Raw genomic sequence first — 26085 nt, 5'->3', positions numbered from 1 at the left:
AGGGCTTACAACCCCTGAGGGGCTGGTAGACTCGGCTCTCCCCTCCTGTGCGGCTCTCCCCTCCTGTGCGCAGGCAGGCAGCCCTCAGGCCTGTTGCAGGTACTTGCAGTATCTTCAGACGAAGGCTGATTGACGATGTGTTGCTAGGGTAGGTATCATGATTATTAAGAATGTGGAAACTGCTTTCTGGGGAAGTTCTCTAAGTATTCTAGCTGTCCTGTAGTTTTAGGACATGCAGAATACACAAAGAAAGCTCCTTTTGTTTGTAGTTAGAGATCTGACTGAGATAAGCCGCAGTGTCCCCACCACCCCTTTCAGAACTTTAACAGAAATGTGCGTGTTATGATATAAAAGGGAAAGTCCTCAGAGCCAACCTAAAAGTTAGATTTTAATGGTACTGAAAGTGAAGAACCGGCCACCTGTTAAGGCCTCACTGTCCTAGGACCTCGGGGGGCTGGGTTACGAGACTGTAATCATTTCTGCTTTTTGCGCTCTTCCTGCAGCTCGTGTCAAGCAGGAGCCCCTCTGTCACCTCAGTAGTTGATTACATGTAAAGCAAAGTTGGAAAACAGACTTCTCCAAAAGACTGAAAGAAAGTACTCATTTGACCATAAATATTTTTATTAAATGTGAAAATACACGGGCATAAAAATAGTACCCATATTTGTAGACATGTCTGAGACCCATTTCAGTTAATGTTTGGTGTTGTTTTTATTAAGACACTAAATTGAGATGGATTAAGTTACTTCGTCTTGTCTCATTCAAACCAACCACAGTAGGAGTAACAGCCTAACTTATCAGACATCTCCAGTTTTTCCCCTCCCCTGTGCTCTGCTTTCAACTGCACGGGAGAGGTTCAACCACAGAGGTACGAAACAAAGTCTGTTTACTATACACAAAGCCACGCAGTGGCTAAATTTACTCTTAAATCATTCAGCAAATGAGATCATTAAACAAAACTAATTATCCCCACCTATTAACATCATTTGCAATTACAGAATAAACTCTGCTACTAACAAAAAAGGAATGATCTGATTTAGAATAAGGATAATTGTTGGTAAATCAGCATTTGCCTTCCTCCTTCCTTTATAAACATGGAAAAGTCAACTACATTCAATGTAGCTGCATGAATTTCTCTAGGTTAACCACTGGTGTGTACTCGATGAAAACTCTGCACGGGGCCTGTCACCGGGGCCCCGTCCCTCTAAGGAGGCACAGGCCTGACTGAGGAGCCATTTGTAACTAAGCATCTTGTGCCCTTTTTTCATGGTAAATGTCACATACAACTTCTGACCAATTTCACGCTTTAAAGGTGAAATCTTTCATTTTCCACCATGAATAGAAAATGGTGCCAACTTAAAATTGCGATTCTATTAGCTTTTTTCCTTCATACTCGGTTATCAGTAGTATTTTTCTCTTAAGCTGTGGGTAGTTTTTACATTCCATTATCAGAGTCCCAAAGAGTTCTGTTTTCATACTGATACTTAAACTTTTAATACTGCCTAAAGAGAAAAATGTTTTAAAATTAGTATTGTTATATCCAGTTCACATTAGTAAACTATTGAAGTCATTTTCCAGTTTTCATTTATCCATGTTAAGAAAGCACAAACTTTCAGAAGTGGGCATTAATTTATCCTCTCTTTTTGGAACTTTTTCAGGTTTATAGGCTGATGTGTTGAATACTTGTTGCTGTGTAAAAATATCCATTTACAGGCCAGCGATACTTCACTTCCGGCGCTCACTGAAAAGGGAGGGAGGAGTTTAACGGGGAACGTAATACAGCCAAGGCTGGGTGCCCCGCTCATTTGGCTTCTCCAGAGAGAGCCACACCGGTTACCCGGCACCCGCACGAGCGGTGACGACCTCCTGCATCAGGCCGCCAGGACGGACGAGTGTCCCTTCACACTCCCAGCGCTCTCCTCAGTCACTCTGAAAGAAGCGTGGAGTGACCACCTTCCCAATCAAGTGGATGCCAGAAGACCGCTGATGACCCTCACGGCTGGAACTTAAAGGTCGTTATTTTCTTCATTAATTAGCAAAACAACAGAGCCCAGAGAATTTCTCTTCGTGGCACTGGCGCTTGGCACCATACTTGCTTCTCCCTCTTCACTGAAAACAAGTTAACTCTCTGCACATTTCCACTACGATGACTAAAGTCAGTCCATGGTAAGGCTTTAGGAACAGGATTTATAGTTATTACAGGTGGAGAAAAAAGTGAAGCAAACAACCCTTTCGGCGGCGGGGGGGCAGTCGGCGAGGTGACAGGTGCCCAGGACATGTGGCCCACCTCCAGCCATCCAGACTCCTTCCGGCTCCTCCTTGCTGGCAGCCTTGCATCCTCTCCTCCGGATAGAACGGCAAGTGGTTTGATACTCCCCCCTCGTTCTGATTCTGTGTGAAAACTCTTACTTGTAAAAGTAGGTAGAGGCCATCGCTAGATTTCAGAGAGTTCACAGTGACATCATATATGAAAGAACCAGATTGAAAAAAAAATTGGTGATGTAACTAACGAAGTAACAAGATTAAAGAATAAACAAAAATGAATTTCCCTTGTAAATTATTTTCACACTGACTTGAATTTTGAGACATTAAAACAAAATGAGAGCTGCAAGCTGTTTGCTAGTTTTCAAAATGCAATCTTAAGTTTATTGGTAAGAAATAAACTTCTAAATAGATGCAGAAAGCACTCACGTGTTTTGTTCACCTCAACTATGTGTTTTGTCTCAGTTTAAACAACTTTTTTCCACGCATGTTTCAGGATGACTGTAGAAGAAAACGATTTGTGCTTGGCTGGCTGTTGTGGATATTAGCAGTCAGGACGGTCCCCGCAACTCAAAGAAAATGCTTGATTTCCTAAAAACAATATATTAAGCCTATCCTGCTTAAATTGCTTCAGAATGCTCTGAGGCAAAAACAAAAACCTTTCCAGAATGTAATAATTCTTATCATCTAAAGTAATTCTCTTAGAATTTAAATGCAGCATCATAATTCCATAAATATTTCATGTTCTTGATTAAAGTAACACTCTTTTTTTTTTTTAGGGAAAAAGTTATCCAGTATATAAAGACTGAATAGTTCATTTCTCTTAAAAGGTAAGAAGAAGGTATCCCAAGAAGAGATGCCATCTTGATAGTGGACATACAGCTGGAGCTGACTAGATCTGTAAACCTGTTTTTTGTTGTTTTGTTGTTTTTTTCTGGCAGAGAACATCCAGAGGCATCAAGGTCTGAAAAAGGGGCAGGCCTGCTATTTAACGCCCACCTCAAAACAGTCCCACACGAGCGCCCACGGGCCAGGTCGGCCAGGACCTAAGAGATACTGTCGGCTGTATTTACTAAAAGTGGGAAACATGGCGTTGTTTATGTTGACTGAGCGACTTTACATTTCTAAGCCAATCCTGTTACAGGAAATGCTGTTTAACTCACAACTTCAGTTGTTAAAGTATTTCACTCTGCACTACAGCAATATTATTTTAAATACCACTGCTATATTATCTGAACCTATTTTACATATTACTTTTTCGTTTGTTGTGTTTCATATTAAAAGGGCCAGTAGGATTTACTCTATTTCAGTGATTTTCAGTATTCCCCCTGCAGGTACTGAACAAAAAAACATACATGCTTAACATCAGTCCAAATCTAACCCTGGCTCCAGCGACTATCAATCATTCGGTAGCAGGTTTTCTAAAAGACAGGCTCTGCCCGCCTTCAATGACAGCCACAGTGATGCTCGTAGAGAGGTGGGGATGCATGTGGAAACTGGGCATGTTCACAAATGACCGGACTGATCAGAATGGAAGCAAAGCCGTCCCTGACAACGTACAGCTCAGAGCGTTCGTTCCTCTGGGAGAATCCCGACAGACACCACCGCTCCTCCTCACGGATGCAGGCGCTGACACGTAAGCAAGGACGTGAAGAAAAGAATTTCCACGTGCTCCAGTGTAGAAAACTACAAACTCTGTGCGCCTGCCTCAGACTCCTTCGTCCCGACAGTCACAGCCCAGACACAGGCTGCTCTGCCAGACACAGAACCGTTCCCCGGCCTCCTTGCCCTCACAAACCCATCAGCCTCAAGTCTAAAACGGATGAAAGAACAGATATTTCCTATGAAAACAACTCTTTGGTCATGGACAAACTGAAAGACTGAAATTTTTTTTTCATTAAGATCCTGGAACAAGGTTTTTTTGTTTTTAATCTTTAAAAACTGAAGAGCAGAAAAACAGCTGGTTTAATTGAAGTGGAATTTAAATCTAAAAGGTCCGCCTGAGCTGAAGGGATTGAACCCTTGCCATGAGTTCCAGCTTCTGTGGAAAGGGTTGCCGCCCCCTCCTTGTTGGCTTTCTGCATCCAGGGGGTCTTCTCCGTCGTCGAACTTCTTCCTCATCTCTGTAAAAGAAACCAGCGAGCTAAGAGCCAGGCGCTGCCTGAGGTGTGGGCTGAGGCGGGGTCTGAGGACCCCACCCCTCGGTTACCGAGACACTCGGTTAGCCGTGACCGACTGATGCTCAAACCCAGCCTCCCTCTCCCACCCAGATCACAGACTCGGCTTCAGGAGAAACCAGTCATGGAGAAGGCGGTGAGGTTCATGGTTGAAAATGGATATTCATGCGAGTTCGGACCCCCTAAATCTTCTCTCCTCACAAGAAGCTACCCAAGGAAATTCTTCTCTGGGAAAGCCGAGCAACTGCAGGGAAGGAGACCTCAAAGTCACGCACGCTCTTCTGATCCAACGGCCGTGTTCACTGTCCTACCCCGAAGCATCAAGTCAGCCAGACGAACCTCGTCAACCCATGAAGCGCCTGGGGCCTCACTATTAAATCTAAACAGGAGGAAGGCTCCCCAGACCTGAGGGAGGGAGGCGCCCTATCGTACAGGCCAGCAGGCCACCTCCACTGCTGTGCCTGTCAGTCTGGAGCGAAGTCCGTGATGAGACAGAGGCCAGTGCAGACACGTGCGAGAAAGGACACTGCAGGCAGCAGACGAGCAAGCTAATATGCTCAGGGATTAGGAACAGCTACCATCTTTACAGTAAGGACAGGGGCTGAGAAAAAGGCACAGAGGACAGAAAAGAAGTCCTAGTGCAGCTCCTTTCTCGATGCGTGCCGCTCTGCCCAGAGGCCCCCTGCTCCCCTCAGGGCTCAGCTCCAGAGCGCCTCACCGGCCTGCTGCACACGCTGAGAGGACAGAGCCATTCACAGGCACGACATGTGCAGAATAAAAGAACAAACAGTATGTATCCTCCTGTACTCCTTAAGTAATTCCTCTCTCTCTCTCACTGGATTATAAATTACTTGAGAAAAAACATCATTTAATTTCAATTCCATAGCATAAGTAGTTCAGAAACTTGTCAAATGGGCATAAAATGTGATTTCCTTCTATTTTGTTAAATTTGTCTAGCTCAAGTCATAGTTTCTGCTCCCACTGACATGGAAAGCCACAAAAAAGCAGTAGGTTAACTTAACATGGAATTCCCTCTGGAAATGTCAAAGCACTGCTCGGTATTACCTAAATTCTTAAACTGTCTCCCTCTTATTTTCCAGGTCATTTTAGCTTATGGTGAAATAACATTTATATCAACCAGTAAATTGAATGATCGTTAGAGCAAGATTCCTGGGGAGCCACCCTCAGAGGGCAGGGCCGGCCCGGGGCTGGGTATTTGCCCCTGTCCCACCACTGCACACTCCTGCCTGGCAGTTCATATGCTAATCAAGCTCCTTCCTGTACGTTTGGTATAAAAATTCACGTTGATCTGTGAAGCTGGCAGGAACAAACCTAAGAGGATCCCTCTTGTTGTACTTGCATATCACTGGTGAAAAAACCTGAGGCCCAAAAAAGTTCTAGGAACTTATTCAAATAGAGATAAGAGTCACTCTCAGGCCTTCTGATTCTACACTTGGTGGCGTCTCCACTGCACTGTGCACATGAGGGTCCCTAGAGTCTGACAAGGGTAGACATGAAAATGGGCTTCAGGGACCGTCACCAGCTCCCAAGGTCAGCCCCAGGGGGCCCACCCACCCCACTGTTCACTCCTGACACGGCCTCTAAGACGGGCAAAGGAATAGAGCTAAGAAGTCGCCAGTCACTGACTCGGCCATTTCAAGAGAACAGAAACATTAAAGTAAACAATACCTGGATCGGAGAGGACTTCTTTAGCAGCTGCTATGTCAATGAACTTTTTCTCAGCTTTTTTCTTTTCTTCTTCATTCTGGAAGTTATCTGGGTGCCACTGCAGTGCTAATTTTCGGTATGCTTTAATGATTTCTTGTTTTTTGGCATTTCTGAAGGGTGGTAAAATTAATTCATAATCATTAGTTAAGAAGTGTCCAACATACTGCCAGGAGGAGCTGAGCGAGACAGTTAGGAAGATCCCACTGGCCAATCAGCAACCTGGTTTTCCGATACTGCCGTCATGACCGGCGGAACGTCTTCCCCAGCGCTCTGCGCGACCGTTACAGTCACCAGGCTTCCCTGCATGCTTGCTCCCTAAGGTTAGACTCTCACCAGGAACAAATTCAATAAAGTACTCCTGAGCTTTACAATTCTCCCTTAAGAAAATTGCATTGATGCATTTTTAAACTTTCTGAATTTCCAAACTACCATGATTCGATTCTTGGCATTAAAAGAGACACTGACTCTTTGAAGCCCACTTTGTATTTTGCTCCTGGGTTAGCTTACTTAAAAAGAACAAAGTTTCAGGCTGTTGATTGAAAGATTGATGGGTTCCCTGTTCAGGGAAGGTGGGTCTAATATAAAAGCAGGTATTGCGTAAATTACCTTCTCCCTGTGCCTGCAAGTTCATTCTGAAAGGGCCACTTTATTTTTAGGCCTGGGGAAGCTTTCTTTTCCCCAACCCCTCTCTCCCTCCTGTCGCCACCAAAAGAAAGCTCACTCCCACCTCTTTACCCTTCTTAAAAAATCTAGGCCCAGGACCTATTCGTGCTGTAGTGTCCTTTCTTTGTCACCAACTACTAACACTCCACCATTGCATGACTAGTCTCTATCAAAGAAATTTATCTGTAATATATTCAAAACAGCTTTATGATGTTCAAGACTGTTAGGGTTTAATCTATGACTGAAATTACTAATCTAAGAAAAGGAAATGAATCAGAGGGAAACAAGAGCAACAATTAGCTTTAAAACAGTTGATTAAAAATAACAATGTGAATTTTCAATTTCTAACTCACCTTTTTACTCCCAAGATTTTATAATAATCTCGTTTCTGCGACTGTTTCAGTAGCCTCTGTGCTTTCTCTAGACCTTCTCGAATCTGCTGGTCATTCTCATTGTGTTCCTGAGCAGTTTCATAGTCCTGAATAGCTGTCAAAATATGTTGAAGACAATGCTGTTAAAAGGAATTAAATGTGTGTGACCTTTACATACCCCGCAAATGTGATACTAAAGTCACCATCCTCAACCCCTTCCTTTGCCATTACTAAGAGCCTGAGAAGCGATATCGCCTTAGTAATTTTGTTCAAAACCACGAAAGGCATCATTAAGGCTGAATTAGGTAGCCCGCTGCTCCCGTTCAGTAAAAGCCACACTGCTTGTTTACCTGCCCACCCTCCCACATTAGCTTCCCCACGACTGTGAGGTGTCTTAATATCAGCACTTTATGCGAAGCAGTGAAGTGCCTGTTGCACAGGAAAACAAGACAGCAGCAAAGAAAATCTTCATGGGGAGCTCTGGGGCCACGGTTCAGAAGGATGAGAGGCTCAGAGACCTGGAGAAACCATCAGCAGTCAGAATGGCCAGTTCACCCACAGGTTTCAACGCAAACTGTTACAAACCTGATTTTTTTTTAAGTATCAATCAAAACAGAAAGACACATACAGTCCTGGTATGGGAAGTCTGACGACAATTCACATGGCATCTTTCTTTTCATATTATTTTAAATATTTAGAGAATACAAGGCCTCTGGATACCTAACGTCATGCAGAGCGGAGGCCCCTCCTTAGAAGGACCTGCTGGCAAGCCCGGCCCTTGGCTGACGACTGGCAAGTTGGGTTTCAGCAGTGCTCCCACCCTTCCCTGATTAAGAATGGCTGGCCTACCTAAACTGTTTGTATACACAATGTGGTTTACGCTAACCATCTCGCCTTGTGGGCATTTCGGTATGGGCTAGGCAGCAGGTGCCCACCTGGCCAGCCCCCAGTACAGACCGTGGGCCCTGGTTCTCCGAGGAATTAAGCTCGTCTTGCTTGATTTCACAGACTCTTGGAATCTTCCACCCGGTTTCCTCTGGATTTCACCCACGTGCCTTTTCCCTTTGCTGATCTTGTTTGTATCCTTTCATTAGGATAAGTCTTAGCCCTGAGAACAAATATATGCTGAGTCCCAGTGTCCTCCTTCTGAATCACCTAATCTGGGGGTGGTGATTTTTCTCACTGTCCTCCTTGGACAGAGAACTTAAATAATGGATTGTTGGGTTCAAATTCTAGTTTTTTATGGAAGTGCATTTCACTGTGGGAAAGCCATCTCTCTGGATAACAGGCCTGAGCATTCATCTTGGCAACAGCTAATCCTGGAAGGGGTTTAAGAAGGCACCTTGGGCAGGTTTAAAATGAGAAAGATATTAGAATAAGGTGGACAAATTTAGTTAGCCTGCACTACATAGAAAAATGAACCAATACTACCTTCGGCTCATGGGGGAAGGGGGGACGCTTCAAGCTATTATCCTAATTCCTGCCTCAATGCATTAATATTAAATATTAACATGACACAATATTACTGTTACCCAACCAACACTGACATCATAAAATACCTTTCCAATTTAGCACACAGACACAAAGCCATTATAAATAGTAGTGAGGTTTAACTTGCAATATGCATAGCACTTGATATCACAACCTAGTAAGGAAATACACTTGAAATTTAGTACAAGGGGAAAATGTTTCAATATACTCAATTTTTCTACTTATGCAAACCCTACATTTAAAACATGTTTTCATTCTTAAATGTTCAGAGTATCTTCCCCAAAGCAGTCTTCTGTCTCCTATCTTTCATTAACACTTAAGGTACATACATTTTTCCCAATACAGGAAAGATATAAAATTATAAGTTGTTTACTAAAATTCACATGGTTACACAGGTAGTTAACTAATTAGAAACTTAATATGGATGATGTAAGACTTCCCATGGACATAAACTAGACAGCTCATTTTTAGTTATATTTTCTCATATTCCACTCTCTAAGGGGGTATCTTCAAAAAAAAAAAAGTAAATGACACCCAATTATGTTCCATATTATAGGTCCCATATAACTGAACAGCTGTAAAGATCACAATAAGCCAGAAATATTAAGGTCCTTAATGAATAGTATGTTACATATTAGCCAAATCATCTTCTAACCCCTGAACCTAAAAACTCTGATCCTTCCCAAATTCTTTTTCTTCTGTGTGCCCCTCACCCAGTTCTTAAGGAGCAGTGCAAACAACCAGGGCAAGACGGCAGACAGTAAGTACAGGAATTTCCTGTCTTCCAGCCCACTATCCCACAAAAATGACAAAAAATAAAAAATAATATAACCATGGCAGCCCTGAAAACTACAGCAGACCAGAAATTTTGACAAATTTCTGGAAGAGAGAAGGCAAATAGGATCACATTAATAACGAATAAACCTAATAGAACCACAATCCAAATATGCACTGAAAGAGGCCCTAGCAGATTTGGAAGCTGTTCTTTTTGGCCAAGCATTCTGAGTTTAGCAAGCAGGAGGAGCTTTAAGGCAATCATCAGGTTACTTCGCGAGATGACTAAGGAATGGCTGGGCAGGCCCTGCCCCTGTATGTTGAGCAGCTGGCTGCAGCATTAACCCCAAGCAGGGCCCAAGAACTCGGCTCTAAGCAGAGTAGAAAATGCGCACGTGGAAGGCCCCTGGCGTGTGCCGCTGGGCCCAGGAAGAGACCTCCACAACGGGTCTGGAATAAACACAGGAAAAGCAGTTCCACCCAGAACTTGAACACCAAAGGACTCCACCTGGTAAGTTAACTGTGTGAAGTCCTGCTCATTTTGGCAACTGGGCAAGATGACAGGCACGGTAGGGAACGTCTTCCTGTGAACAGGTCCTACCCACTTAAAGCCAGCGTGAGCTCCCCAATACAGAGAAACATTCGAAAAGACAGATACACACAGTATGCACGGCTGCAAATGGCTCCCCTCTCTCTTCACACTCCATTATTCCATTAGCAAGCCCCAAATCAGCTTCCCTTAAACATCTATCCAGAATTTAACCATTCCTCACCATTTCCACACTTACCACTGTGATACAGTCCCATCATTAATACACCTGAACAGCTATAATAGCTTCAAAAGGTGTTCATAAGGTGTTCCCAGCTTCCACCTTACTCCCCTAAAAGTCTATTCTCAAGACAGGGCCTTAGAGGTCCTTTTAAAGAGTTCATCAGACCTCCAATATAATATGCCCCGTGGAGCACCAGCTTTCTCCTCCTGCGTGTCACACAAAACAAGGTAAACGGCGCGGGTGACGTGTCGGGGGGACACAGCATTTTCAGCACGACAATACAAGGAGACTGTTCAAAGGCTGCTACAATTAGCTAATAGCAGCCATGAATCTAAGATGAGAGGAAGAAGCAAACAGTGAGAGAGCCCTAAGAGAAAAGATCACAGAAAATGCCAGCAAAATACACTATGAGTATGGACTCACCCTGAAGTGAGTGACAACCTACATCCTGTACCTAGAACAAGAAGCATGAAATCTGGAGCAGACACGGTGGAGATAACGCAGAGGCCTTGCTGCGGAGAAGACAAGAAAGGGAGAATACAATGAGTGACAAGCGCAAAGAGCCCTGGGCAACACATGCCAGGCAACTTGGAGACTGTGTGCTCTCTGTGACAGGCTCACCCAGAAGTGCAAAAGATACACCCCTTTGGTGTAGCAAAGGAAGTGGGCAGAGGGGCAACAGGGCTGGCAGCAGACGACCTCCTGGACACAGTTTGGTTCAGAGAAACAGAGAGGGCAGGGCTATAGAGAAAGGCCATTTTAGCAGGAAGCAGAATGTCTGTGGAAACAGTGAAGCAGAAAGTATTGCAACTGTTAAGTATAGAAGCTGCCTGTCCCCAGCACCCCTTTACACACACACACACACACACACACACACACACCCCCAGAGGACTGTCCCACAAATAGCCAGGGCAAGGTAATTCATTTTATGATGAGCAATAATGTTTTTTATATGGCACAGTCTCAATTAAAAGACGTTTAAATTAAAAACAGGAAAAGAACACCAAAACTTACCTGATGAACATGCATCAAAACAACATAGCCAAAGAATATATGAAAATTCTGAGCAAACGTTATGGCATAAATTTTTAAAACTTAATCCAATCACCTCTATTAAGGGTAATCACAAAGCACAATAAGAACTCAGCAAAGAGTGAGACAAGGAGGAGATAAAAATGTGAGTAATCAGAACTCAAGAAAAATAAGAACAAATTAAAACTATCATGGAAGTGAAGATGAAATGAGAAGGAGCACAAGGGAGAAGAAGCATATGGGGAAAAACTAAGGACCTAATAAAATGAAATGGAAATAGAGTTTAAAAAACTAGAGAAAAAAATTATGGCTATAGATGATGAGCAAAGAGACCAGTACAACCAGTACTTAACTGAATCTTTGAAGCAGAAAACCAAACCAATATAACAAAACAATTCAGATTAAATTTAAGAAAACTTTCCTGAAATGAAAGATGAATCTATGTATTGAAAGTGCACAGTAGGTGCACCAGGGCAAAGTGGCTGAGATGGTCAACTCTAAGATATATCCTAGTAAAATCAACACACCCAAAAGATAAGGGCTCTTTGGACGGCCAGACCAAAACCAAAAAATGTGGCCCCAGATTTTCCATAGCAATATTCAGTGCAGAAGAAAATGGGAAAATAACTATAAGATATACAGAAAAAGTGTGAACAAAGGATTTTATCATCTAGCCAAGCCACCCTTCAAGTCTAAAAGGTACAAACAGCTTTGAACATAGAAGAAATTAGAAAATTTTCCCAGGAGCCCCTCAAGGAAACTACTACTGGATGAATTCACCAAGAGAAGGCTAGAGAAAGCATGGTCAAAGGAATGATGGTACACATTAAATATATTCAATGTAGAGCTGAGACTAAAACAAACCAGGGAATTACAGTGACAGGGTAGAGTGTATGCCCTGCCAATGCAGAAGGGATACAGCTAACAAAAAGTGAGAAAATAAAGGGGAGAAAAGATGAGAAAGTAAGTTAATTAATTCCCACCAATCACAGCTAAAGCAATCAGGAAACATCACCCACTAATGAGCCACAGGCAAATAATTAGAATTTCATTAACAAGTCCTAAGTGGTAGGGGAAAGGGAAAGAAGAGGAAGAAACATGTTAATATTGTTCCCTGCTGTAGGAAACTAATATATATTGCCCAAAGAAAGATGGCTAAGTTAATAAACCTATAAAAATAACCAAGAAGAAAAACACAAACCTTCTAAAATATCAAAATAGTATATATAAAATAATACAGGCCAAATAACAAAAATTCTCTGAAAAATAGAATAACAGTACTCAGACCAAATGTATTTGTCACACCAATAAGTATAAATGTGCTTATTAACTCACCTATTTAAAAGAATTTCATACTGGATCACAAAGCAAAACCCAACTCTATGCAAGAAACACACCTGAAATGAAGTGATTCCAAAAAGTTGAAACTAAAAGTATGGTCAAAGTTTCTTCAGGCAAATGCAAATAAAATTTGGTTCACTATCTTAACATCAGATAATTAGAATTTAGGTTAAAAACATTAAACAGAGGGAAAACCCTGGCGGTCCAATGGTTATTAGCACTCAGCACTTTCACTGCCGTAGTCCTGGATGCAATCAATCCCTGTTCGGTGAACTAAGATCATATAAGCCACTCAGCATGGCCAAAAAAAAAAGAAAAAAAGCATTAAACAGAGCAAAAAAGGGGGAGTGTAGAAATCATAGTGAAGACATATTATGAATATCTGTGCATCAAATAAAAAAGCAGCAACCATTTATAAAGCAGAAATTATAAGAGACACTACAGAGATGTAAGGACACTAGTAGTGGAAGACTTCAACCTCTCTGTTCATATCAGACCAAGTGGCCCAAAAAAAAGGCAAGAAAAGGAAGACCACAATGTAAGGTAGATCTGATTGATATGCCAAACTCTGTCCCAGAAACAAAAGAGTACATCTATTTTCAAGTCCCTGACTCATGAAGTCAGCCATTTTAGGCCAAAAATAAGACAGTAATAAATTCCAAAAAATGGAAGTAGTAAAAACATTCTTTGATCAAAATGTTTTAACACTAGAAATTAATAGTAAACAGAAAATAGGACTTTTCCACCTAGGCTCTGTGCACCATTTTTAAACTCTCCAACAACTCTTATGATGAAGAAATATAAAAATAAGAATTGTAAAATATCTAGAAAATAATACTGAAAACACTACCATTCAGAACCTACAGGACATAGCTCAAGCAGTGCTAAGAGGACAATTCATAGCCTTAGTGGTTCAATAAAAGTTAAAGATGAAAAATGAATTAATTATGAGATTCAAAGTTAGAAAAAAAATTGTAGGACAAAAATAGAAATTAATGAAACCAAAAAAGATCAAAACTGTTAAGTCAAGCTTACTTCTTAGCAGAAATCAATAAAAACCTCTAACCTAACCTCTAAGTCAAGAAAAGGAAACAAGCTCAAATACAAAAAGCAATAAGTGAAAAATAAAGAGATAGAAGAAATTAAATTGAGACTACTTTGCTAAATTCACTACAAATAAATTTGAAAACTCAAGAGAGTAACTCAAACCCAGTCCAAAAGAGACAGAAAATTAAACAGAACAACTTTCATAGAGAAAGTTGCCAAAACCCCACCTCCCAATAAAGCAGTGGGCTTTCCATGGAGATTCCATAACACTGAAACAGGAAACTTTCCAAATAATTACAAAAAACTACCCTAACAGTTTTCTATATATATAAAAGTCCAGGTTAAAAATCATTTTTCCTCAGAATTTTTTGAGAATATTGTAATACTCCTTTCTGGAATTGATAGAAGGACAGGGAGAGGGCGTCATCAGGAGAATTTAACAGTCATAAATGTGCAGGCTGCTAACAGCAGAGCTTCAAAATACATAAAGGAAAAAAAGGACAATATTAAAGGGAAAGGTAGGAAAGTCTGCAATTTCCACACCAGGTAAAGTTCCCTCTCAGTAACTGATGAGAAAACTAACAAACATTACACCCAGCAACTGCAGAATACACATTATTTTCAAGCGCATATAGAACATTCAGCAAGATAGAGCCTATGCTGTGTTACAAAACAAGTCTACATAAATTCAAAAGGAAACAAATCTAAATAAATTTAAAAGGACAGAACTCATACAGAGTATGCTCCCTGTGCACAATGGAATTAAATTAGAAATCAATAATAAGGTACTAAGGAAACCGTGAAATATTTTAAAATTAAACAAAACATCTAAATCATCCATGCATCAAAGAAGTAGCCAGAAGGAAAGTTAGAATACATTTCAAATCAAATGACAATGAAAATAAAACAATGTGAGAAGTGCAGCTTTAAATACTTATATTAAAAAAGAAAAGAGGCCTAAAATCATAGATAGTTTAAAATTAAGAAGCTGGAAAAGCAAAAAATAAACCCAAAGGAAGTCAAAAGAAAGAAATACAGAGAAGAAATCAATGAAATAATAAAGAAAAATCATGGAAAACATTAACAAATCCCTAAGTTGGTTCCTTCAAAAGACCAACAAATTTGACCAAACTCTATACTGATCAAGAGGAAAAACAACAACAACAAAACAAACAAATTGTCACTATTAGAAATGAAGAAGGAATCATCACTTCAGGCCTTACAGACATTAAAAGAATAATAAGATAATATTATAAACTTCATAGAGCCAAAATCAGCAACGTAGGTAAAACGGACGAATTCATTGATGGACACAACTTACAAAAACTAAAACAAGATGAAACAAACAAAAAATATGAATAGCCCTAATTTTTTTTTTTTTTTTTTGGCCACACCACATGGCATGCAGAGCTTCCCCAACCAGGGATCAAACCTACAACCCCTGCAGTGGAAGCACAGACTCTTAACCACTGGACCACCAAGGAAGTCCTGAATAGCCCTGTATTGATCAAAGAAACTGAATTAATCATCAAAAACCTTCCTACTAAGAAAACTCTGGGACCCAAGATGGTGTCACTGGTGAATTCTCCCAAACTTAAAAGAAGAAATCACACCAATTTTATACAATTCTTGCAGAAAATGCAGGAGACCAGAACAATTTCTAACTAATTGAGTTCAGTACAACCTTAACACTAAAATCTGACGATATTACAAAAAAGAAGTTACAGAGCAATGAACACAGATGCACACTTCTTAAAATACTAGCAAATCAAATCCAGCAATATATAAAAAAGGATAATACATCATGTCCAAGAAAAGTTTACCCCAATAATTCCAGGTTGATTTAACTTCAGAATATCAATGTAATTTATCACATTAACAGAATAAAGGAGAAAAACAAATATATACATAACACTTCTATAACTCTAACAAAAAGAAACAACAAATTTTAAGTGAGTAAATATTAGAACACTTCACAAAGAAAGGTATTTGAATAAAGAAGCAGCACATGAAAAAGTATTAAACAACCTTAGTCATCAAAGAAACACATATTAAAGCCACAATGAGATACTACTAACCCCTACCAAAACATATAAAATTAAAAAGACTCACAACACCAAACGTTTGCAAGGATATAGCAACTGGAACTCTCATACTTTACTGATGAAAGTGTAAATTTTAAATTACTTCTTAGAAAAGGGTCTAGCAGTTTCTTTTAAAACTAAGCATACACCTTACCCTGTGACTCAACAATTCCACTCCTAGATATTTAGACAAGGTAAGTGAAAACATGTCTAAAAAAAGCCTTGCAGAATAACGTTCACAGCAGCTTTTATCATGCTAACTAAAATCAGCCCAGGTGTCCATTAATACGAGAATGGATAAAGTATGGTATACCCATAAATTGTAATATTCTTCAGGGATAGGATTGATGATGAAATACTGAATGCTTTTCCCTCTTTTACAGTAGAAAAAGAAAGTAACAGCCTTCCAGCCCACTACCTGTCTTCAAAAGAAATCTTCACTGGAGCACAGTCTGGTCTGCGCATTTGTGTTCTGTCTGTGGCCGCTCTTGCACGGCAGGGGCAGAGCTGAGTAGGAGCAACAGAGACCACATCGCTCGCAGAGCCTGTAATTTTTACTCTCTGGACCTTTACAGAAGAAGTTTGCCAACTTCTGCTCTTCAGCAATAAAAAGGAATGAACTGCCAATGGCTATAACCACATGAATAAATCTCAAAAACATGCCGAATGAAAGACGCCTTATACAAAAGAGGACACACTATACGGTTCTGTTGATATGAAGATCTAGGGTTGGTAAAACTAACCTATGATGGAGAAAATCTGAATAACAGCTGCCTGTAGGGGTAGGATGGGGACCGCCTGGTAAGGGACAACAGGATAATGTCCAGTTCTGCATCTTGACGGGAGTTTGGCTTTGACAAAGACTCTCTTATACCAAAACTTTAGACTGGCTCCTCGGAGTAAATCTTCTTTCTGGCTAAGGCCCAACCTTGGGCTTCCCTCTCTGTCCTTGCAGAATCCAGGTTGGGCAAGAATCCTGCTAAGATCCCCCCACCCTTGGTATCTGACCAAATTTGAGTTTGATATCTGATCGAATTCCCCCTCCCCGACTCTGGCCCGCCTTCAGCAAGAACTCAGTTGAGTCCATCTAGGAGGAACCTCCCCTCTCCCTAATGCTTCCTCTTTGTAATTTCGCATCCAGTGACCACCCGCCAACTCTGCTCCTTGGTTAGAAATCCCACTTGTCCTCTCTAGAGTCAGACTTGAGCCCAGGCTTTCTCTCTCTCACTGCCAGAGCCCAGGGCAGTGTCCCCTACACCTACCGTGATAGCAACCCCCTCCCGAATAAAGTCCTCCTTAAGGTCTTTAACAAGGGTCATGAATAATTTTTCTCTTTAACAGGCTGCATGGATATCAGAACTCAGGACTGGTACCCCTAAGATCTGTACCTTTCATTTTATCTATTGGGCTGGCCAAAAAGTTCGTTTGGGTTTCTCCGTAAGATGTTACAGAAAAACCCAAACGGACTTTTTGGCCAACCCAATACAATTACCTCCTAGTTAATAATAAGCAAGGTGAAGTATTTGGGGAAAAGTAAACCAAAATCTACAACTTTTTTTTGAAATGCATCTAAAAAAGATAAACTGATGGATACACGGAAGGACAGAGACAGATAAATGTGATAAAACATAGTAAAATGTTAATTTTAGAATCTAGATGGTGAGGACATGATTGTTCACTGTAAAATTCTTTCAACTTCTTTGAAATTTCTCATAATAAAATGTTGGGGGTAATGCTTACCTGCTGTGAGACTGTCATAATATAGACGATGAAAATAACTCTTCCACCACTGTGTGTTACACATATTCATCCTTAGACTACAAAGGGGAAGTTTTATCCAAGCACCCTTACAATATAGACTCACAATCAGCACAGAAGTATGAGAGAACTGTGAGATATTTCTGACATTACAAAGGGCTGAACAATTTTAAGTCAAACTTCCATCGATGGAACTACCTCCTACAATAGACCACATTCTAGCACTGGACTCTGAGGGCAAGCCTAACCATTATACTTAAACAGTGAAGAGATGAACTATTTTTAATTCTGTACACAGGGACGTAAGGTGGCCTGCACCCTAACTGAACCTGATACATTACTGTGCTTTTTTATACATGTGTTTTGTCGAAATTTTTATAGTGGAAAAGAGATAATAGTGCTAACAGTAAAATACAAAAAGAGAATTCCAGTTCCTGTCAGATTATAAAATTTTAACTCTTGTGCAATAATTTCTCTATCAACAGTTAAGAAATATCACCAACTGTATTCAAAGCACTGGAGTACACAGACACAAATATAGACCATGTATGTAGTCTGTTTCAATTTAAGATGGTAAGAGATTCTTGGGTTTTTTGGGTTTGTTTTTTTCGCTTTTAAAGAAGCCACTTCACTGTTTGAGGTCACACCTGTTTGTCACAGGTAATCACTTTCTTGTTAACCGGCAAATAAAAAGCCAAAACAGAAACATATCCACGGCCTACTTCTTCCTCTCCAAAGCTACCCGCTGTCCTAGGCAAATGTTGTCACCTTTGGGAAAGGCAAAACACCCTTTCAATTCCCCTGCCTTCTGGGCTTCTGTTCTGACTACATCTTCTCCCACACCGGCAGTGTCCTTCCCTAATATTTCCTGAATATTTTTTTTTTATTTCCGATACTTTAAGCTCTTGACCATTCAGAAATTAGCCTTGTAACATTATCTTTTTCTGCTGAATAATACTGCTTCACTCCCGTGAATGTTTTCTATTTCCCTATCTACATATTAAACTCATGGATTCCTTGCTATTTCCTAGAGGAAGTCATAGGGTTGGCACTACAGGGGGTGCAATGTTTTCTGACTGGCATGATAGGCAAGTGTGTTAAATCTAAGCCAACTGGTAGATGTGCTGATCCCCACAGAGCAGGCACCTCTGCAATCTTCCCTGTGACCATGCACTTTTCAAAAGAAAAGAGGCGGCTGAAGCTGTGCCTAAGCAGCCTGGCTGTGAATAAAACAGAGGCAGGACGTATAGTCATGAAATTTACAGCCAAAGGAATTAAGCAACCCACATACAGTATCTTACCCTAGTTGTCTTTGCAAAGGAGTAGCCATTTTCTGTTCTAACTACCTGCTTCCAACTCCTTAGGTGAAGCTACACTAGGATGCACCTAAGGCAAGATCTGAGTTTCAGAAATAACTGCTTTCAAGATTCTGATTGCACTTGTCCATGGTTATGACTGGTGTGTAAAAATATCAATATATAAGCAGCCTCCAAACTTTAGGCATGATCCTAAATAGAGCCAGCATTTTCCAATAAAGACCAACCTCTTCCACTTCTCCTCCCTAAATTAGGAGCCAAGGACCCCTGGCCGACAAACTTGAAAAAAGCAGCAGCCATGAGAAATCTGATCCACTCAGAAAAACATGGTCTCCTTCCTGCCTAGGGATGAGCCCCACAGCCCCATACCTGACCGCCATGCTGCCCAATGTGTGGTGTCATAGACACTTGCCTGAAATTCCATTAATCTGCTATTCTTTTGGGTTAAAAATGCTTATATCGCAAGCATTTTGTGATAGAATAGAAATCTACCAGTGTTTTATACAAATATCTTAAATTTGGCCACTTTTCCTAAAATACAGCTGTTTTGGGGGCATAAGAATGCTGAAGCAAGGAGGTGGTACGAACTTTGAACACAGAATACTTTTGTGGACTAGGGAGGACTTAGCGTCACTAGGCAGAGTCCTAGAATGAGCAAGAAGGCACAAGAATCTGGTTACAGAACATCACAGGATGTCAAAGATGAAATATGTCTATTTCACAATTTGGCCCAGGCTGGCCCTTCATCCAGAAAAAAATGCTAGTTGGTTCCTAGTCTCAGAATTCTGGATACTATTAGTAAAACTAAAATAACAGCCGTGTCAAATGGAGTTAATACAGCAGTCATAGGTCAGACCTAGAAGCTACCCCATTAAGTACCATCTGTATAGAGAAGTCGATGCAAGTTCCAAACAACTATCTAAAAATGAGTGCAATGGAAACCATTTACTAGGAGCGCTGCACTAAGCATCACCTTCTGAGCGTCATCTTCCTTAACTGTCACAACAGTTCTAGGTAATAGGTACTATTCTCATTCCTATCTTACAGGTAAGGAAAGTAAAACATAACCGGCTAAGTTACTTGATTGAAATCACACGGCAAAAATAAACAGCACGCTCCAAAGATATACAAATGGCCAACAAGCATATGAAAAGATGTTTAACATCACTAATCATTAGGGAAATGCAAATCAAAACCACTAGATATCACTTCACATCCATTAGAATGCCTACTATTAAAAAACAAAAACCCAGAAAATGTGTTGAGGAGGACAGAGAGAAATTGGAACCCTTGCAACACTGCTGGTGGGAATGCAAAACAGTACAACCACTATGGATAAAGCAATGTGGTGGTTCTTCAAAAAATTAAACTTACTTTACGATCCAGCAATTTCCCTTCTGGGTATACATCCAGGAGAACTGAAAGGTGGGTTGAAGAGGTATTTGTACAGTCATGTTCTAGTAAGTAGAATCCCCTAATATCTTTCCAGATCATTCTATCATAAGCCCCAAATTAATAAATCTCCATGTTCCATTATTCACTAACCTAAACCTATTTTTTCTTCATTTATTATATACCTACCATCATTTTAAACTGCTGATTGAAAAAAAACAGTAAAACCAGCAAACATAATACAGAAAGGCTTCATATATTAACTCAGGATTTCAACATACTATTTCACCTTTAAGTAAGATTACTACTCGGTTACATCATTTACTAAACCTCTGATTCAAATCCAAACAAGTCAAGTAACGCCTTTCAGTTTCAACTATACAAACTTACACCCTACCCATCCCCCAACCCAAAATAAAAAGACCTAGCAGCCCATTGTCTCGCTCTCCATGAGGTTGCTTGATTTTCATAGTTGTGACTAAACAACCATTTTATTCTTCTAAAACCATAATTCAGAAAGATCCTGCAAATTAAGCATCTTTTTCTTCAAGAATTAAGCTGTCAAATTTCTCTAAAAACTAAAGTTGGTTTAATATTCAAGATACAAAGGCATCTTTCAACTTATATTTAGCAGCCTACAAGGTTTTTTTTTTTAATTAATTAATAAATTAATTTTTGGCTGCATTGGGTCTTCGTTGCTGCGCGCAGGCTTACTCTAGTTGCGGCGAGCAGGGGCTACTCTTCGCTGCAGTATGCAGGCTTCTCATTGCGGTGGCTTCTCCTGTTGCGGAACACAGGCTCTAGGTGCATGGGCTTCAGTAGTTGTGGCACACAGGCTCAGTAGTTGTGGCTCGTGGGCTCTAGAGCGCAGGCTCAGTAGCTGTGGCGCACGGGCTTAGTTGCTCTGTGGCATGTGAGATCTTCCCAGACCAGGGCTCGAACCCCTGTCCCCTGCATTGGCAAGCTGATTCTTAACCACTGTGCCAACAGGGAAGTCCCTTAACCCTTTTTTCTTAACAGCTAAGCTTAAATTCTTCTGCAGCACTGCTGATTTCACAGTTAGAGCTGAGGGTTCACATACAGATAAGAAAAGTACACTTTGATGAAGCATTCCAATAACTAACTGGAATGCAAAATCCTAGAATATAGCCATCTAGGAGCTCAAAAGTGAAAAGAGCAAGTATGAGAAAGGGATCTATGCAGACCACATGCCTTACTGACGCATTCTTATGACTCTTAAAACTCATCATTTTGATCGCATACATTTCAAGCCTCAATCAGACCTCAAAGACTATAGTATACAAATGTCCCACAGTGTAACCAGAGTTGTCAACACTCCCAGGAAACCATTTAGAAGCAAGATTCTTTTTAAATTAAAGAAAGCAGGAAAAAAGTAAATTATCAGTTTGCCTTAAAAATGAGTACCACAAACCTTTCTCAATTGTAAGTGTAGTTAATCTGTTTCTTAGTATAGGTTTTACCATTGCTGCAATGCATTCTTACTACGTTTAAAATAGCTGCACAGAAGTTGAGACACAGATGTAGAGAACAAACGTATGGACACCAAGGGGGGAAAACCACAGTGGGGTGGGGATGGTGGTGTGCTGAACTGGGCAATTGGGATTGACATGTATACACTGATGTGTATAAAATTGATGACTAATAAAAACCTGCAGTATAAAAAAACAAACAAAAAAACACAATACTAAACTTTCTTTGGGGTATTTGTATGGAAATATGTTAATATAAATGTTTCAGACATTACATGAAATTTCTAAAAATCTTATATCTTCTGGTATAATGCTCTAAGTCATAATTCTAGTTATTACTTTAAAATGTGTATCTCAGAAATAACTAAATTTCCTTGTCAACTGCATTATTATGAACTTTCATCAAATCTTTAACTGTGGTCATTTTTAAGTCTTTTGTCATTTACAGAGAGTTCTGGGTGTACTCTGATGCTTTTGCAAAAATGTTCCTATAAAAGGGTTTCATCTTCAAGGAATTCATGGAAAAGACTCTGACAAGTACAGCTTTCTGGTAACTGACTATACTGCTGAACTGAATGAATAAGCATTTTTTCAGAACTCTAATGGAAAACTGATGAATTCATAAAAGTGCTAACAAAAGATCAAGATGAAAAAGAAAATTAATTACATGGGACTGAGTGAACTGATGAGGATGATTATAATTTTTGTGACTTTCTGTTTGAATTAAAAAACAAAAAATCCCACAAGGACTCAGAGGCAAAAAATATACAAATCAATTTTCACTGCAAAGTAAAGGAGCTGTTACAGTGGAGGATTACTGGACTGAATGTCAGTATTATGACACAGTATGAGTGTGTTTTGTGTTTGCTAATTGCGATCATTGTTGCTTTTGTTGTGGTCATCCAGTTACAATGCTTGGTGTCAGTTTATTTATCTCTTGTAAAAATAAAATACAGTGTGTGTGTGTGTGTGTGTGTGTGTGTGTGAAAAAAACAAACATTGCCAATGTTGTACCTCTTCTCATGGAAATTAATAAAAATATTAAATGTGAAAAAAAAGAAATAAAATAAAATAAAATAGCTGCACACTTCATTAAATAAATATGCAGCAATTAATTGGGAAAAAAAAAAAAGGATCACAAACCAAGTTTCACCAGAAAAATACTCTTACTGTTTCTGATTTAAAATGCTTTACTTGCTCTCTAACCCCCGCTCCAGCACCACCGCCAATACACGCACTCGGCTCTGGGTCGCCCCTTACTCGTCTCCTTTCAAGGGGAATCCAGCTACCATGCTGTGAGGACACTCAAGCAGCCCTATGGAGTGGTCTAAGAGGAACTGAGGCCTCCTGCCAACAGTTAGTACCAACTTGCCAGCCATCCGTGTGGCTGACAGGGTCTCTGTGCTCCGGCTGGGTGTCAGGCCTGTGCCTCTGAGGTGGGAGAGCCGAGTTCAGGACATTGGTCCACGAGAGACCTCCCGGCTCCACGTAATATCAAACAGCAAAAGCTCTCCAAGAGATCTCCATCTCAGAGTTAAGACCCACCTCCACTCAACGACCAGCAAGCTACAGTGCTGGGCACCCTATGCCAAACAACTAGCAAGACAGGAACAAAACCCCACCCGCTGGCAGAGAGGCTGCCTAAAATCATAATAAGTTCACAGACACCCCAAAACACACCACTGGACATGGTCCTGCCCACCAGAAAGACAAGATCCAGCCTCATCCACCAGAACGCAAGCACCAGTCCCCTCCATCAGGAAGCCTACACAACCCATTGAACCAACCTTACCCCCTGGGAGCAGACACCAAAATAAACAGGAACTACAAACCTGCAGCCTGTGAAAAGGAGACCCCCAAACACAGTAAGTTAAGCAAAATGAGAAGACAGAGGAACACACAGCAGATAAAGGAGCAAGGCAAAAACCCACCAGACCAAACAAATGAAAAGGAAATAGGCAGTCTACCTGAAAAAGAATTCAGAGTAATGATAGTAAAGATGATCCAAAATCTTGAAAATAGAAAGGAGAAAATATAAGAAACGTTTAACAAGCATCTAGAAGAACTAGAGAGCAAACAAACACTGATGAACAACACAATAAATGAAATTAAAAATTATCTAGAAAGAATGAACAGCAGAATAACTGAGGCAGAAGAATGGATAAGTGACCTGGAAGATAAAATAGTGGAAATAACTACTGCAGAGCAGAATAAAGAAACAAGAATGAAAAGAATTGAGGAGAGCCTCAGAGACCTCCGGGACAACAATAAACGCACCAACATTTGAATTATAGGAGTCCCAGAAGCAGAAGAGAAAAAGAAAGGGACTGAGAAAATATTTTATTTTAAGAGATTATAGTTGAAAAATTCCCTAATATGGGAAAGGAAATAGTCAATCAAGTCCAGGAAGCACAGAGAGTCCCATACAGGATAAATCCAAGGAGAAACACGCCAAGACACATATTAATCAAACTATCAAAAACTAAATACAAAGAAAAAATATTACAAGCAGCAAGGGAAAAACATCAAGTAACATACATGGGAATCCCCATATGGTTAACAGCTGATCTTTCAGCAGAAACTCTGAAAGCCACAAGGGAGTGGCAAGACATATTTAAAGTGATGGAACGGAAAAACCTAGAACCAACATTACTCTACCCAGCAAGGATCTCATTCAGATTCGACAGAAAAGTTAAAACCTTTATTGACAAGCAAAAGCTAAGAGAATTCAGCCCACCAAACCAGCTTTACAACAAATGCTAAAGGAACTTCTGTAGGCAGGAAACACAAGAGAAGGAAAAGACCTACAATAACAACCCAAAACAATTAAGAAAATGGTAATAGGAACATACATATCGATACCTACCTTAAATGTAAATGGATTAAATGCTCCAACCAAAAGACACACACTGGCTGAATAGATAGATACAAAAACAATACCCATATATATGCTGTCTACAAGAGACCCACTGCAGACCTAGGGACACATACAGACTGAAAGTGAGGGGATGGAAAACGATATTCTACGCAAATGGAAATCAAAAGAAAGCTGGAGTAGCAATTCTCATATCAGACAAAATAGACTTTAAAATAAAGACTATTACGAGAGACAAAGAAGGACACTTTGGGATCAGTTCAAGAAGGAATCAATTCAAGAAGAAGATATAACAATTTTAAACATTTATGCACCCAATATAGGAGCACCTCAATACATAAGGCAAATGCTAACAGCCATAAAAGGGGAAATCGACAGTAACACAATAATAGTAGGGGAATTTAACACCTCACTTTCACCAACGGACAGATCATCCAAAATAAAAGTAAATAAGGAAACATAAACTTTAAATGATACATTAAAAAAAGATGGACTTAATTGATATTTATAGGACATTCCATCCAAAAACAACAGAATACACTTTCTTCTCAAGCGCTCATGGAACATTCTCCAGGATACATCATATCTTGTGTCACAAATCAAGCCTTGGTAAATTTAAGAAAATTGAAATCGTATCAAGTATCTTTTCCAACCACAACGCTATGAGACTAGATATCAATTACAGGAAAAAAATCTGTAAAAAAATACAAACACATGGAGGCTAAACAATACACTACTAAATAACCAAGAGATCACTGAAGAAATCAAAGGGGAAATCAAAAAATACCTAGAAACAAATGACAAAGAAAGCACGATGACCCAAAACCCATAGGACGCAGCAAAAGCAGTTCTCAGAGGAAAGTTTATAGCAATACAATCCTACCTCAAGAAAACGAGAAACATCTCAAATAAACAACCTAACCTTGCACCTAAAGCAATTAGAGAAAGAAGAATAAAAAAACGCCACACTTAGCAGAAGGAAAGAAATCATAAAGATCATATCAGAAATAAATGAAAAAGAAATGAAGAAAACAATAGCAAAGATCAATAAAACTAAAAGCTGGTTCTTTGAGAAGATAAACAAAATTGATAAACCATTAGCCAGACTCACCGAGAAAAAAAGGGAGAAGACTCAAATCAATAGAATTAGAAATGAAAAAGGAGAAGTAACAAATGACACCGCAGAAATACAAAGGATCATGAGAGTTTAATACAAGCAACTATATGCCAATAAAATAGACAACCTGGAAGAAATGAACAAATTCTTAGAAAAGCATAACCTTCCAAGACTGAACCAGGAAAAATAGAAAATATATACAGACAAATCACAAGCACTGAAATTGAAACTGTGATTTAAAATCTTCCAACAAACAAAAGCCCAGGACCAGATGGCTTCACAGGCGAATTCTATTAAACATTTAGAGAAGAGCTAACACCTATCCTTCTCAAACTCTCCCAAAATATAGCAGAGGGAGGAACAATCCCAAACTCATTCTACGAGGCCAACATCA

The 26085-nt window shown here is 40.0% G+C and overlaps 1 protein-coding gene across 1 annotated transcript in view; it reads right to left on the bottom strand.

Moving 5' to 3' along the window:
- Positions 1-603: 603 nt before the first annotated feature.
- The window catches only part of DNAJC3 (DnaJ heat shock protein family (Hsp40) member C3), an 88092-nt gene continuing 62610 nt past the window's right edge, over positions 604-26085 (bottom strand). The window contains exons 10-12 of the mRNA XM_068526977.1: positions 7184-7316; positions 6129-6277; positions 604-4385 (exon numbers count right to left, since the gene is read on the bottom strand). Coding sequence (XP_068383078.1) covers positions 4228-4385; positions 6129-6277; positions 7184-7316 — 440 coding nt within the window. The 3' untranslated portion in view covers positions 604-4227. The remainder of the gene's footprint in view (positions 4386-6128; positions 6278-7183; positions 7317-26085) is intronic.

Source organism: Eschrichtius robustus, chromosome 18, assembly GCF_028021215.1.
Source record: "Eschrichtius robustus isolate mEscRob2 chromosome 18, mEscRob2.pri, whole genome shotgun sequence".
NCBI lineage: Eukaryota > Metazoa > Chordata > Mammalia > Artiodactyla > Eschrichtiidae > Eschrichtius > Eschrichtius robustus.
This window is presented reverse-complemented; position numbering and strand designations above follow the sequence as displayed.